This window comes from Muntiacus reevesi, chromosome X, assembly GCF_963930625.1.
Source record: "Muntiacus reevesi chromosome X, mMunRee1.1, whole genome shotgun sequence".
NCBI classification, from domain to species: Eukaryota; Metazoa; Chordata; class Mammalia; order Artiodactyla; family Cervidae; genus Muntiacus; species Muntiacus reevesi.
Genome location: NC_089271.1, coordinates 130,563,243 through 130,578,535, shown reverse-complemented (window position 1 = coordinate 130,578,535; position 15,293 = coordinate 130,563,243). Strand labels below are relative to the sequence as shown.

General features: G+C 46.9%; 1 protein-coding gene across 5 annotated transcripts in view; it reads right to left on the bottom strand.

Annotated features, from left to right (window-relative positions):
* Window positions 1–15,293, bottom strand: part of SEPTIN6 (septin 6) — a 74,199-nt gene that overhangs the window by 3,099 nt on the left and 55,807 nt on the right. For 3 of the 5 annotated variants that reach the window (XM_065914975.1, XM_065914977.1, XM_065914974.1), the window contains exons 7-9: window positions 12,638–12,806; window positions 9,340–9,472; window positions 6,684–6,874 (exon numbers count right to left, since the gene is read on the bottom strand). In XM_065914975.1, coding sequence (XP_065771047.1) covers window positions 6,684–6,874; window positions 9,340–9,472; window positions 12,638–12,806 — 493 coding nt within the window. Of the gene's footprint in view, window positions 1–3; window positions 1,219–4,443; window positions 4,489–6,683; window positions 6,875–9,339; window positions 9,473–12,637; window positions 12,807–15,293 lie in introns of those variants that run through there. The other 2 variants (XM_065914978.1, XM_065914976.1) reach the window with 2 other exon arrangements.

Below are 15,293 nucleotides of genomic sequence, written 5' to 3'. Positions count from 1 at the left end.
CAAAGGAAGGGCAGAGAAACGGCGTGTTAGCCATGGATCATTGCCAGTCACCGCCAGCTCTCACTTTCTCACTGGTCAAACACCCAAGTCCAGTGTGCCTCATGGCCCTGACAAGGGAGGGCTCTCAACTTCAAAGGGGTTCCCAAAGCCACTATCAGAGAGGCCCCATTATACAAATCCAGGCTAGAAGTTTTCAAATATCAAATCCTTAGAGGCAAAGTCAGGGACCTTCCAAGGCACAGCATCTCTTTTCTCTTCTCCGACTGACAGTCTCACCTCTTCTTATTGGGGGACACATGCAAAATACAGATTGAAACTCATCATCATCAAATTCACCAAATAAATAGACTGGAAGATTCCTCAAAGCCAAACTAAAAAACTAATTCTTGAACCACTCAGTCTGGCAGTTTACGACACGGGATGCTTACACCTGCCACTGGCCCTGCCTTGTTGGGATGGTGTGGCATCCTCAGGGAAATTACAAAGGAGATGTGAGACACCTCATAACAATTCCATAAGACACTATGCTGGTACTAATATTCAGGTTTATTCTCCCTCCTGCATCTGTGGGGTACTCAGAATTACAGAGAGGGGACATTTATGCTATTTTCTTCAGCAGTCGTGTTGTCTGGGAAGGGCTGGGTGCAAATAAACTCATTTCAGGTTCTTAACAGAGTTTGAGTGCAGTCTACTTTTGAGTGAATCAAAACTGGAAAGGGCTGGGCTGACCGAAGAATCTCGTTCTGGAACCCTCTGAGGAGAGGCTGTGGTTCCTGTCAGGGGCTTAGTGGTGGGTGGGGAAGCCAAGTGACTGCAGACTAAGGGGGAAAGCCCTGCTGACTGGTGCTCACCCAGTCAGGCTGGATGCAAATACCTCGGGGGAACAAACAGCATTCGGAGTTGGAACAGGGAAGCTGGTGGGTGCCGTGGAGCAGGCAGAACCCCTGCACATGTTACAGTCAAAGATGGGGCGGGGAGTGGCCGGCCGGGGGCGCCGGGAGGGGCACTGGGATGCAGGATGCAGCTTTAAACCACGTGACTGCTGGCTTCTTGCCCAGAGGCCAGACAAGATCCTCAGACTCTCGGGCTTCTATAAACCTTGGCAGGAAGAAAGGGGAGGGCACAGGTTGTGTGCCCCGCAGACGTGTTAAGGGGGATTTAGAGAAAGGGAGGCCCAGCTCTGTTGCGCAGGAAAAGGGCGTCTACAGGAAGCCCAAACTGAAAATGAAAAGAGAAGTTGGGTTAATGAATGGATGGATTAATGTAAAAAACAAAACAAAGGTTAGATGATGACTGATGGATAAATTAGAATATAGCTATGTTAGATGGTCTTAAGGTCTTATTGCATTGGCTTCTGGGGACATGTTTTCTCTCTCATTCACCCTCACACACTTCTGAGTGGCGAGTGTCATGGCATCAGCAAGCAAAGTAATCAAGAGCCACAAGAATCCCTTTTCTCTCTTCTTAAGGACTAGATCCTGACTAGCGCTCCTGACCCAGACACCTTGTACAGGAACACCTTCAGCAAATCTTCAAGTGGCCTCAGGCCACAGCACAGAGTGCCAGGTTCTCAACCAGTGATGGCCTCACCCTACAGTGAATGCCGAGGGGGTAGAGGTTTCACCTTTGAAGAGCCCGGGTCCACTAACTGGTCCCCCGGGGCAAGATCTGTTTGAGAAGTACCTGGAGGTGGTGACTGGCCTCTGCACTAGGGTCTAACCACAGTCACCTGGAAACCCAAACAATGGAAATCCATTGGTTTGTGTTCACTCTGCACTTTGAACTTTCTCCCATTCAAACTTCATCCTTGTGACATAAATGGGGGCAAGTTGTATTGGTCCCTATTTAACTTACGAGGAGGCTGAGAAGCACTGCGTGGCCAAATGACTTGCCCAAGGTCACAAAGAGTCACACCCACAGGAGCAGAGCCCGAATCCCTGGGTTGCTTGATTGTGACTCTCCTCACCACAGTGTCCCTGAGAACTCCTTGCCTGTGGACCCAAGCCCCTGGTTTTATTTTATTTTTTTTTACCTGAACACATTTCTCTCATTAAAGATATTGGGGAGGGATAGTTAAAAGCATAAGCTGAATCTATCTGTACAGTCGCTTCCTCAGTGAATACACACACACACACGCATGAGAATGGCAGTTTATACCAGAACTAGTTTTGCATTCTCATTCCAGTTCTGCCAATAACTCCCTGTGTCAGCCTCGGTAAATCCCTTAACCCCACGCCTCCATTTGTTCATCTTGTGAACTGAAGATCAGCACCTTCCTCCTCTGCCTCACAGGACTGTCGTAATGTGAACATAAGATAGCGTGCGGAAAAACACTTTGAATGGTATTAAAACGTCCTATGAAAGCTCAGCTCTCCTGTTCTTCCTTGTCTACTTCCCAGGGGAAAAGAAACCTATAGAACACTGCAAGGGCTTATGTCCTGGGAGGCCTGGGAAGGCTGAAATGCTTTGCTAGGTGTACTGTCCATATACCATACTCTGCCCCCGCCCCCCACGCCAGAGTACCTACAACTGTGTGTGGGCCACAGAGGAAGCATTTTGTTGCAACTGCAGACGGCTACAGGCGGCAATCTCTCTATTTGGTTTGGAACTGCTCTTGTGGTCTGCTGGGGAGAAGCATGCCAGAAAAAGCCAACCTGCTTAGGATTGGGGTTGGCTGTTCCCACTGTTTGCCAATTGACTCTTGATCATTAAGTGTGGCTTTAATTATAGTTTTGAAAGGATTCATTTTAGTAATGGCCACTACTAATGATTTACTCGGGGAAAGCTGAACAAAACTGTGTCAAACCACGTTAATTTGTGTTTCATGAACTGAAAGCTAACTGAGCAGGATGCATCTTTCCTATTTTCCTCCTTGAAAATAGGGGAACCGAGGAAACACATGTGAACCGAGCATCAGCCACTCTGCTGGGCACTAGGACTGCAGCCATGGACATACACTCCAGGAACTGTGTCTTCCTAGCTTTCATTCAAGTCAGTGCACAGGGCTCCAAGTCTTGCCTTTAAACCAGACAAGAAATCATTTCATTGTTCTTTTAGGGTTGCTTTCTTTGGTCCAATTTCACGGGCCTTATATTTCAGAAGCCTCTATGGACTTCCTCTTCGGGATTTGCTTGAAAGTAGGATGTTTTGCCAGCTGCCCAAAGTCCCCAGTGCAGTAGCTGCAGCAATTATTTTGGTGACAAACAGCAGGTTCTCCATTTAAATCATAAACTCCACGGTGAGTGCGGAGAAGTCTTCTCAATATTTTATATTCCCCGATCCAAACAAACCAAATGTAAAAGGCATTTATGAGACAACCAGGGTATTCTGAACATGGGCTAGAAAATTTTATGTGAATGAATTGTTAAATTTGGAGGTGTGATAATGGTGGCATTGTGGTTATTTTTTTTTAAGAGTCATTAGCTCTTAGAGATCCATGTTGAAGTAGTGACAGATGAAATGAGATGCATTTTGCTTTACAGTAATCCAGCCAATTTGGGGGCAATAAATGAGACAGGACTGGCTTATGTTGAGAGTTGCTTGGGGGTTGGGGGGTGGGTACATGGACTCGATTATATTATCCTCTCCTTTTGTTCCTGTGTGAAAGTTTCTATGGTAAAGTTTTAAATGGTAATATGCCTAATTAAGTTAGATTGAAAATATTTGTGTTCCTCCCCACTCACTACCTAAGTCTAGTAAAATAGATGGAAGCTTAATCACTGCTGTAATCAACCTATAAACTATGTGATGCCAGGGGCTGCTTTATTTACTCCTGTTGACATAACACCTAGCCCTCAGGAATGCATCTTACTAACGGTTACCTGCTTATCTCCTTATCAGAGGTGTTCATGAAGTTGGTACTTGTAGATAGAGTATAAGGAATTCTCTATAATATTTAACTCTTCACTTTCTTCCCCTTTTATTATGGTTTTGAGAGACTACATAGCCAAATGAAATTAGAAAATTTGAACCCCTCAGATAAGAAACAGCCACCAGAGTGAAACAGAGAAGCAAGTTTCCATTGACTTGAAACCTTCCCAAACCTGGGGCTCAAAGCTGACCGTGACATTGCAGGACAAGGCTTGTGAACCCAACAGTTCCCCTCATCACTACAGGTTAGTTAATTTTGAAAGTAATGATGAAGTCTCCTTAAGAAAAAAAAATGGCTAAAATGGAAACCTCAAATACCAATCACAGGTTCCACCCAGGCTAGATAGAAAAGTCTGAAAACACCCCACTTTTAATCAGGAAGGCAAATATTGCACATGTACACTTGGAATCACACCAGACTACTTCCTAATATTATAAGTCACAAGAGAAAACCAGCTAGAACAATGAGGCAGCTTCTTTGATAATAGGTATGTGTGTTGGGCATGGGGTGAGACTTGGGGATATGTGTTCTAGAAGCCACTGCCAGTTCTATTTAGAGTTAATATAGCTTACCAGGGCCCTGGGTATCATGCAGCATGCAGCAAACAGCAGAGTTAACTGTAAAACAGTAAAAGCTGATGAAGATGGGATGAGCTTGGGGAGAAATCAAATATTATGAATTGATGCAAACAATGAAGAGTTAGAGGTCAAAGGAGATTAGGAGGAGTGGGGAGGGGAAGATGGGAGGGGGAGCTGGTAGGAATCCCCTGAAACACCAATACTCTTTCTTAACTTCTTTAAGGGCAGCCAAAGGAAATTCTCAATAGATGACTCTATTAAATCCAACCACCATCTCTCCAGAAGAAATGCTTCTACCCCCACTTCCGCCCTTCACCCGCCCCCCCCCCCTACCTCATCACCATGGGACCAGAGTGACACCAGGCTAAAGATGGGTCTTCCAGAGGTTAGGCAACTGTTCGGGGAATTACATAAGAAGCCCAGACCAGCAGACACATATATCTGAGAGTACAGAAGAGAGCAGGCTGTTTTGTCAGGCTCTCTTGTTAATAGGATGTGCCTGGTGCGAGTGAGGTTTTCACTCATCTCAAAATTGGAAAAGGGTGCCATCACCAGCTCCAAATATTCCTGGAAGATTGGAGAGACATGTCTCCTTATGTGGGGTCTTTGGCCTAGGGTTGGGGAGTGGTCAGTTAATTGGAGGCAACCAGGAGAAAGCCTGGTCTGGGAAGAACTTCCACTGAACAGCTCAATGGGGACTATTTATATAGTTGAGTGTCAGTGGGGTCCCAACAAATGAATCTCCTAATTCCGGCCAGCAGGCTATGAAACTGCCCCAGGGATCCTGTTAACAAACACCACGGGACTGTGAAAGTAGCAGGTTAGAGCTGGAAGACTAATTTAGACTTTTATGAGCTTAAAAATAGGAATCCATTCCTGCTGCTACAACTAACACACCATTACAGGTCAGTTAATATAGAGTGTGTCCAAAGAGGCTTTGTTCGGGGTAGTTGAATTTTATCAGGTAATACCGGAAAAAAAAAAAATGAGATCGCCAGTGACTTTGACATACAGTGTTGTGACTACGTGACAAAAATCTCTGAACTAATTGGTGAAAATGCCCAAATGACATTTTTGAAAAAAGAATAATCAGATGGCAAAACTTAGTGCCTTCAAAGTTAAGATATTTTACTGTTGCATTTTATTCTTGATGAAATGTGGTACTGCTTTATTCCTAAGTGATGAGCCAGGAGAGAGAAGAAAGGAAGATGTTTCCTCCTTCTGGCCAGTAACTAGCAGTGGAGTCCAGCAAAAAGTGGCTAAGAACAGAAGGCAGTGACGATGGCCATGTTGTAGATCCTCAGACCACTTTAGTTTGGCTCCTCCAGTCACACTGCCCAAACAACTAGAGTGCAAGGGACCACTAGATGTTTTCCTGCTGTTGTACAGGTCCTGTCGGAAATGTTTTCTCTTCTCTGGTTCTGGGATGAGGAATGGGTAACCCCAGCAAGCGAGGCCGGGGCTTGGGTCAGCATTCTTGACCCACATGGTAACCAGGAGCCCATACGTCCTGTGTCGCCAAATCCCAGGGGAAACAGACGGATGGTACAGTCGTTCCCCAGTGGAGGGTGAGGCCTGCAGAGGATATTAGCATCTGAGGATTCCCTGCCAAGTTCCCAGCACTCCAGGCTGGGGACAACGAAGCACCCACGAGGGAGGGACAGGAAGGGGTGAGAAACCAGGACTGGGCTGCAGCCTTCAGCGGCAGTGCTTAAACTCTGGTGGCCACAGCCCTTAGAACTGAGGGGGGTGAGGGAGGCTCCAGGCTGAACCACCTCAGGCATAGGATGAGTGAACTGGCCTGGGAGCCCTTCCAGCTCCCACCTCCTGGGGGAAGAGGGGGCCCAGAGGCTTCTGCTACCCTCTCTCTGCCCTTCTTTTCATTCATCTCCTTCTTGTAACTTCACAGATTCTCATTGTTTCCGCCTTTCTTCTTTCTACTCTCTCACCTGCCTTTTGCTTTTCCTCCCCTTTCCCTCCCTCTCCTTCTGCCTTGAGTTGGCAGGACTTTCCCAAGTGGGCGGAGCAGAGGGGCTGGTCCTCTGAGGCCACACACAGTCCTCACCTCCTCTCAGCTCCTCAGATGTAGGGTATCTGTGGGGCCTGTGGGGACACCAAGACCAGGTCCAGGGGCCCAAAGAAGCCTATCAGCCCACAGCTGGCCTCTGTCACCGGCCTGAGGGGATGAGCAGGAGCAGAAAGAGGCCCTCACCCCAGAGCAGCCTGCCACTTACTTTTTCTTCTCTTTGTCTCTTTTCAGAGTCTGTGAGCCTCCAGCCTGGGAGCCCTGGGACTGGAGCAGCTCGGCCGCCGTTTTCCTCTGTTTGAAAGCGTTCACTTCGTCATCCAGGGATTTCTTCTTATCCTCCAGCTTCTTCTTCTCATCCTGGTGTAGTTTCTTCAGACGGTCAAACTTCTCATGTAGCTGGTAGGGAAGCACAGGGGTTTTGCAGAGAGCAGAGCTCAGCTGAGCAGAGCATGGGTCGGGGGGTGGAGGGATGGAGTGGGGGTGGGGTGGGGATTAGCGGGCTTGTGACCATGAAGGACCCTGGGATCCAAGGAGACATTTCTGCCAGGGACAGCTATGATGTCACCAAAGGGCGTCATGTTCTGAATGGTTCTCTTCTGCCATTTTATCTCCACATTTCTGCTCCTGAATATGGTCAGGGAACCATGCATTGTCTAAATCAAGCATTTTATTTAAAAGAGTCCCCACAGTTACTACATATGAAAAATAATAACATCAGTTATAATGTAGAACATGTATTGAGTGCTTATTGTAGGCCAGGTACTGACTTTTCTAAGCATTTTATATGTATTAACTCATTTAATCATCACAACAACGCTATGAGGCAGGTTCTGTTATTATCTGCATTTTATGAGGAAACAGAAGGTATGAGAAGTTAAGGAATTTGCCCAAGGTCAACGCAATCTTCAGGTGATCATATAATGAGATCTCTCAATAGGAAAGGGGCCCCTGCCTTTTCTTAGCCTCTCCAACCAGGGAGGCTCATTGGAGATTGCAGAGAAAAGTTTGACAGTGCTGAAGTTGGTCAAAGAAAACACTTGTCCATGGATGTGGAAGGAAAGACAAGAACTTTAGAAAATGAAATGAATGTGAAAACCTCAGCTTTGATCAAGGGGAGGCTCAGCTAGACCTGAATAGAGTCAGAAACCCAAAGGAGAAGAGCAACAATGTTCTAGCATGTTACTGTGATAAGTGGATCAGGGAATTAGGGGTGTGTGTGCATGCATGCTCAGTTGTGTCTGACTCTTTACATCCCCATGGATTGTGGCCCGTCTTCTGTCCTTGGGATTTTTTCAGGCAAGAATAATGGAGTGGAGTGCAGGTTGGATCCCTGGGTCAGGAAGATCCCCTGGAGTAGGAAATGACAATCACTCCAATATGTTTGCCTGGAGAATCCGGTGGACAGAGGAGCCTGGTGGGCTACAGTCCATGGGGTCACAAAAGAGTTGGACACAACTGAGTGGCTGAGCACACACACATTGGGGGTGTAGGTGATTAACAAACTGGAATGTGATAAAGTATCCTGAGTAGTAAGAGCAGCTCAAGCATCATTTCAGTCTCTTTTGAGGATTCAGGAAGGAATGGAGGGTTCTGCAGCCCTCACAGCACACCGTGGAGGAGGCTGGGTGTCCTATAGGTATCTGGGCCTGTCACCAAGTAAGGGGTGGTGGATGACAGACTTGTTGGGTCAACCAGCTCCCGCTAGTCACTCAGGGTAGGCTGCTGGTAGAAGCTCTGCTGACCAGTGGTGTCCACCTGGCTTTTGCTTACTGGCCTTTCATTCATTCAAGAGATCACCTTACCTCTCTTCCTAAAAGTTCCAGGTGACATTTTTCTTTTGAAAAGTGAAACTGAAATGAAGTCAATTCTCTTGCCATGGGCTTTGGCAATAACACTGGAGAGTCTCGGCAGATTAAAAGAGGAAGAGACTTGGGAAGTAATTAAGTGCTGCCTTTCTTTATGGCTTTCAAGGCCTAGAGAGCTGAAGCAGTTGCTGACATGACCAAAACTGTGGCTGAGGACAATTAATCTGGCAGCAGTAGGGGAATCAGTAGTGGGACCTTGGAGGCAAGGCAATGGTGCGAGGGCTAACTGCAGTCTATTAGTCACGGCTTAACTAAAGTCCAGATAGACCATCAAGCCTTAGTTTAAAACTCACTAGAGCTGCACCGATGTTCTTTAGCACTAGCATGAAATGGAACGGAATACTCAAGTGGGTGGGGAAACACACCAGCTGTTACTGGCTTAGGATTCAACACGGTACCCAGGACTCCCTGGAACCATCTTTCCCCAAGGCCATCAGAGCAGGCAGGATGGGGCAGGACCGCCAAGAAAGTGATCAACTGTCCCTTCTGGGCTATGAACTCCCAGAAAGGGGGGCAAAAAAAATCAGCCTGCCCCTGACCTCGAGGGGCAATGTCAGGTCCCAAGTGTTGAAGAGGGCTGCCCAATAGAACTTTCTGCGGTGATGGAAATGTTTAATATCTCATAGCCCTGAGTTGCATGAAGATTGAGCATTTAAAATATGGTGAATGCAAATGATAAATAGAGTTTTAAACTTTATTTAATTTCAGTTCATTTAATAGCCACAAGGGCTAGCAGCTACTATATGGGACAGTGGGGGTCTAGAGAATTAAATAACAAAGAGTGAGAAAATATCCCAGCCTTGGGGACTGAGGGATGGAAAAGACACAGATCTCACAGTCTCTCTGTGCCGGCCAAGGCAGGGCTACAGATGCTGTGTCCCATTCCCGCCTGAGGCCCCAAGGTTCCCCCAGCTGCTCTCTTGGGGCAGAAACCTTTGTCTTGCCTAAGTTCAGCCTCCTTTTCCTTCCCACCTAGCACACCAACCCACATTTTACCTCTTTCTCTGCCTCTTTAAGTTCAGCTTCTTTCTCTTTGACTCTCTGAACAAACATCTGTCTCATCTCCTCTTCTTTTTTCTGGAGCTCCCCTAGGAACTCGTTCCTTTTGGCCTCATATGTCTCCTGTAAACTGCAAACATGGTCAGGTTAATTTCCCTGCCTTTGGAATGGCTCTTGTTCAATGAAAAACAGCCCCAATGATCCTCCCTGGGTTCTCCCACCCTCCCTTCCTCAATTCTTGGAGACATGCAAAAGCAGAAGCACAGAGCTGTGGGCACCTGGCTTTGAACTGGGAGTGACTTGGAACACCTGCTTCTATATTCTGATTCTACAGATAAGGCCCAGAGAAGTGAGGTGGACACAGCAAGATCACACAGCAAGTTAGAGGCAGAGCTGGGACCTGATGCTGGGCTTCCTCTCATAATCTAGGTCCTTCCATCTGCACTATGTCACCAGGTCCTGGCTCTGAAACTGACCATATTAATGAGTGAGTTCAACAAACACTTTATGAGACTCTACCATGTGCTGGACACAGAATTAAGTGATACTATGCTAGTCACTCAATACCTGGAGCCAATAGCCATGTGCCTGCCATCAAGGAACTCCCAGTCAGTGGGAGATGCCTAGGTTATGTCTCCCTGTCTGCCCCCACTCCGGCCTGGATTTAGTTTTATAGAAATAGGAGTTAGCCTGGTGAAGAAGAGGGTGGGTGCTCTGAAGAGGGTACCCTGTGGAAACGCACATGTGGAGAAGGAATGGCATATACCTGGGGTGTCAGGCATGGCCCATGTGGCTGGAGTAGTGGAAGATAAGGTTCCTGACAGTTGCAGGAGAGAGAAGGCATTGGCCGCCCTGTTAAGACTTGGACATTTTAAGCAGGGCTGACTTGATCCAATTTGAAAATGGGAAAGACCACTCTGGGCATTGCGTGAAGGACAGACTTTCCAACAATCAAAGTAAGAAACGATGGGATCTTGAGACCTCCCTGATGATCCAGTGGTTAAGACTCCGCCTTCCAATGTAGGGACATGGGTTCAATCCCTGGTTGGGGAACTAAGATCCCACATGCCTTGGGACAACTAAGCTCATAGGCAGCAACTACTAAGGCTGCGTTTTCTAGAGCCTGTGCATCACAACCAGACAGCAGGCCTCAAGCCACAATGAAGATCCTGCATGCTACAATGAAGACCCGATGCAGTGAAAGAAAGAAAGAAGGGATCTTAATGTGAAGGCTAGGAGGGAAAGGGAGACCAGTGAGGGAAGCAGAACTCCAAGGACTCGGGAGGAGTCAAAGATGATTCAGGTGAATGGAGAATGAGTACGTTTAAGAGGGAAAGAGATGAATTAAATTTGAGACAGCTTGAGTTTCAGATACATCCTCTATGGACGGCCAAGTGAAAATATCCAGTAAGCAGTGGGATTACTGGGTTTGAGCTCAAAAGTAACATTTTAACTTAGGAGTGATCTATTTCTAAATGGTCTTTAGGACTGTGAGAGCAGAAAGAACCAGCCACAAAGAGTGAGAGTAGCAGAGGCCCTCGGAAAGAACATGGAAAGGAAGAAGTTGAATGAAACAAATCTGCCGAAGAGGCTGAGAAGGAGTAAAGCAGTGTGAGAGAGGACTCTAACCAGAGAGACCAGTGCTAGAAAAGCCGACCACAGACAGAATTCAGGAAGGAGGGAGCGGGAAGGAGTATCAAGCACTGTGTTGAGATTTTTAACAAAAAGATGGGGAACTTCCCTAGTGGTCCAGTGGTTAAGACTTCGAATTCCAATGCAGGGGGTGTGGGTTTGATCCCTGATCAGTGAGGTAAAATCCCACATGCCTCACAGCCAAAAATCCAAAAACATAAAATAGAAGCAATATTGTAACAAATTCAATAAAGACTTTAAAAATGGTCCACATTCAAAAAATTCTTTAAAAAAAAAAAAAGAAGATGGGGCTCAGAGATCACACTGGAATATGGGACTGCTGACCTAGAGGCCTCTCTACTCAGTGGCATGGTGGGAGCAGAAGCCAGTAAATACAGAACCATTCTTTCTCCTTCCCGCTGCAGCCAAACTCCTTGACAGGGCAGAGGCTGGTGACAAGGAGCAGAGTGAGGGAGAGTTTTTTAGGATAAGAATGTCTGCCCACAAGATGGAAAGGAGCCAGCAGAGAAAGCGTGCAGAAGGCAAAGATGTGAGAAACAGAGGTAGTCAGGATGGAGCCGAGGAGGAGAGGAGGGGACTAGAGGACACCTCTTCCCCCACAGATGCAGATTAAAGCAGTCTGAAGGGTAGGAAGGAGAAAGCTAACGGAACGCCCATCAGAGAGACCAACACGTTTTCCATCAACTCCAGGGGCTCCAGCAGTCCCTGTTCATGAAGGGCAGTGAACTTACCCCTCCGGAACCAGACATCCCCAAAGGAATGGCTATTCTATGTCTCCAGGCTGGCTTTCTGCTATGAACAGGTTTTGTAGGATTTGAGAGTCCATTTGAAGGCCTTCTTATCCCACAAGCAAGCCCTTTACTTGTTTATCAAGGCCTGACATTTCCTGAAATGTTCCAATACAGGGCACTACATATGACATGGTAATTTACAATGTGAGACTTACATCACATACTATGCATATCGATCAGATACTTATTCACATAGCTCCCATCAGCATAGTTATTTGAAAGCATTTGAAGCAATGCTTTCAAAAACTTTCCTCTTCTCTGAAAGCATCTAAGATTCTGATTTGAGGTGTCAACGATTATTCACATCTGGTGGTCAAAACAAACCTTGCACTTGAACACAAATGCTAAAGGGCAGTAATGAAGAGCTGGAAGTTCATCAATACCTGTGTGGTGACTGCTGCCAGGTCCCACCTGGTTTGGATCATGGGGAGAGGGGTAAAGAACAGACTGGAAACCTGACAGAGCAGCAGGAGCCTGATGAAGAATGTGGGTCAGCGGGCAGGCACAAACTGCCATGTTGAAGCACAAGGCCCAGGCTCAGGGCTCACAGCTACCATGCAAATGCCTGTGGCAGTGAGACCATCGGCCTTGCCCATTCCCTGGCCTCCTCCCCGCCCCCATTCTTATAAGCACGGCAGCAGGGCTTACCAAGCCCACCATGCCACAGCATCCCCTGGCAGGTGTCCCAGGGCAGAGAAGGGCCAGGCAAATGGAGCTGGCGAGTGACTTAGCCTACCAGCGCTAGGTCTGGGCTCCTGTGTCTCGCTTCCCCTGTGAATTCTCCAGGGCAAGGCCTCCCCCTGCCCCTGGGTGGGCTGAGTTGAGCTGGGTAGGGCTGGTGGGAGAGGTACCTGAAGGGTTTGCTGTCAGGGTCGGTGTCCTTGAAGCCCATCTCCTCCAGCTTACAGCGGCGGTACAGCTCATAGTGCCGGCTGTGGGTCTGCTCTCGGAGATCCTCCATGTTGACTCGGATCAGCATCTCCCGCAGCTTCACAAAGTCACAGTGGGCTTCATTTTCAACTGCATGGCAGGGGTTTAGGTATTGAAAGTCCATTGAAAGGAAGGCCAGAAGAAGCAGAAATGGACAAAACAAGAGGTGAAATGTCTAATGGTGACACCACCTTTTCACCTGTGCATATAGAGCTCGAGATGTTGCCTTCTAATTAGTTTTTCTACTAAAAAGGCAGATGAAAAATTATAAGAGTGACATCCCTCAGTAATGGAAAACAGCAATACCATAAAAGTATCTAAGAAGACATCTGGTAGACATTTAGACTCAACTCAAATTTACCCATCAGACACTCACAGGAATGTTTGCTTCTCACCACTTTTAGGACAATGGCAAATGGACATTCAGCCATCTGTCTCATAAATACTTGCAGAATCTTTTGTCTCCAGGATAGTATGAGGCACTGGGAATTCATACACATGGGGTCTTGCCCATAGGAGCTTCCAGTTTAATGGAAGAACAGATGCAAACACACAAATGCAATACAATGCAAAAATTACCGACATGAGATATATAGCCAGGGAACCACAGAAGTCCAGAAAAGGGAGTCCTGAGAACTTCAGGGAGCATGAAGGCTTTACCAAAGAGGGGACAGACCCCTAGGATGACTCATGAAGGAAGATGAGAAATTCAGCAGGCGGATAAGGGACCACGTCCTTGCAGGGTCTCATTAAGGTTAGGCAATGTTACAGCTAGAAGTCGCAGGGTTAGGATTCCAATCCAGGTCGTCTAAAGGATAGGCAAAGCCTATGACCAGGTATCAACGCCCACAGAATGAGAGTGTAGAACTAGGACACGGCTAGATGGTTGTGACAGGGAGGGATGTGAGCCACAAGTGTAGCCCATCTGGATGGTAGATGCTTCAAAACAGGTGTTTTTAAAGGGTGAATAATGGCCTGATGGCAGCAATGGTGACCAGCAGAGTGTCTCCAGGCATGGTTCCACCTTGCTGGAGTGGGGGTGTCTGGCCTGACCACATTGGGACAGTGGCATCTGAGATGAACAGGCACAGTTACCCCAGATTCTGTTTCACAGGTCTGGGAGAAGGTCGTGGGGGCCGTGTGGAGGGGGTGTCTGGATTGACAGCATGGGGCAGGGTGACAGCAGATTGCAGTTGGGCTCATGTAACCCCTCTGCTTAAGACCTACTGGCTTCAGGAAAAAGCCCCCCACTTCATAAAATGTATCAGCGTATCAGCCAGGCAACTTCCCAGCACCATCTCGGGGAGAGTAGGCCCCGGTGGAGTCAGAAGGAGTGACTCCAAGGTTGCTCAAAGACTCGAACAATGCATAGTTTCTCTTCCTCAGAACAGTGAACTCCAACTTGTAAGAAACGGTTTGAAAATCCTCTTTGTTGGTTAGGTGCGGGGTGGTCTGAGTCAGGGGATGTCACTGGGACCATATCTGTTAGCTTCTCCTCATGTTGCCTCAGGTTCCTGTCTCTCAGACTCCAAAATTCACTCCCAGGGTGGGACTGTCGGTCCAGAAAGCATTTGCAAATGTTCTGGGAGGAACAGCCCCAGCACAAATGGTAAAGAAGACCCAAAGTCAGCATGGCTGTCATGACCGGCGTGGTCCTACCCGTGGAAAAGCCAGCTATCACCAGAGGGTCTCTGGCATGCCCTAGAGGATGGTGGCCTTTGACGTGACGTGGACACGGGATGAGTTTATGGTAAACCAACCACCCTTTCACATATAGTAACCCTGACTAGTACCAAGGGTACCTTACTTAACACGGGTCAGGCAGACTGCAAAAGAAATTTTCTCAAGCCTATAGGCAATAGTCTGTTTTTAAATTGCAAAGTAAGAATACAAACAAAAGAGTGCTTGAAATGTACAGTTTAAAGGATCAAAAAAAAAGGACACCAAAGTATCTATGGCCCAGGTGAAACATTACCAACTCCCTAGACATCCCTTCCTTTTTTTTTTTTTTTTTTGGTAAACTTTGGCTGCACTGCAGGATCTTGGTTTGATCTTAGATTGAACCTGCATTCCCTGCTTTGGAAGGCAGAGTCTTAACCACTGGACCACGAGGGAAGTCCCCTTTTGTGTCTCTTCCTGATCTCATTCATGCCTCTCCTTCCCTGCAACAAGACTTAATCACCATCCTGACGGAGGATTACCCTTTCTTCATTTTTCTTTATAGTTTTACCAGTTACACATGAATTCCTAAAGTTCAGTTTTGTCTTACTTTTGGATTCCATATAAATGGAATCATACAGCTTGTATCTGTCTATGATTTACTTAGCTCAACGTGCTGTTTGTGAGATGCATTGCTGTGGATGTATAGTCATCCATCTTCACTGTTGTATAATATTGCATTATTTGAACATTCTGCAATTCACCCAATCTATTTTTAATGGCTCTGGGTTGTTTCTAACTATTTCCTATCACGAACAACACTGTTGTGGACGTTCTTGTACATCTCATACACTCAAGTGGGTACACCTGCTTTCTCATACTCTCTGTCCTACCTTACTGCAAGTACATTTATTTTTG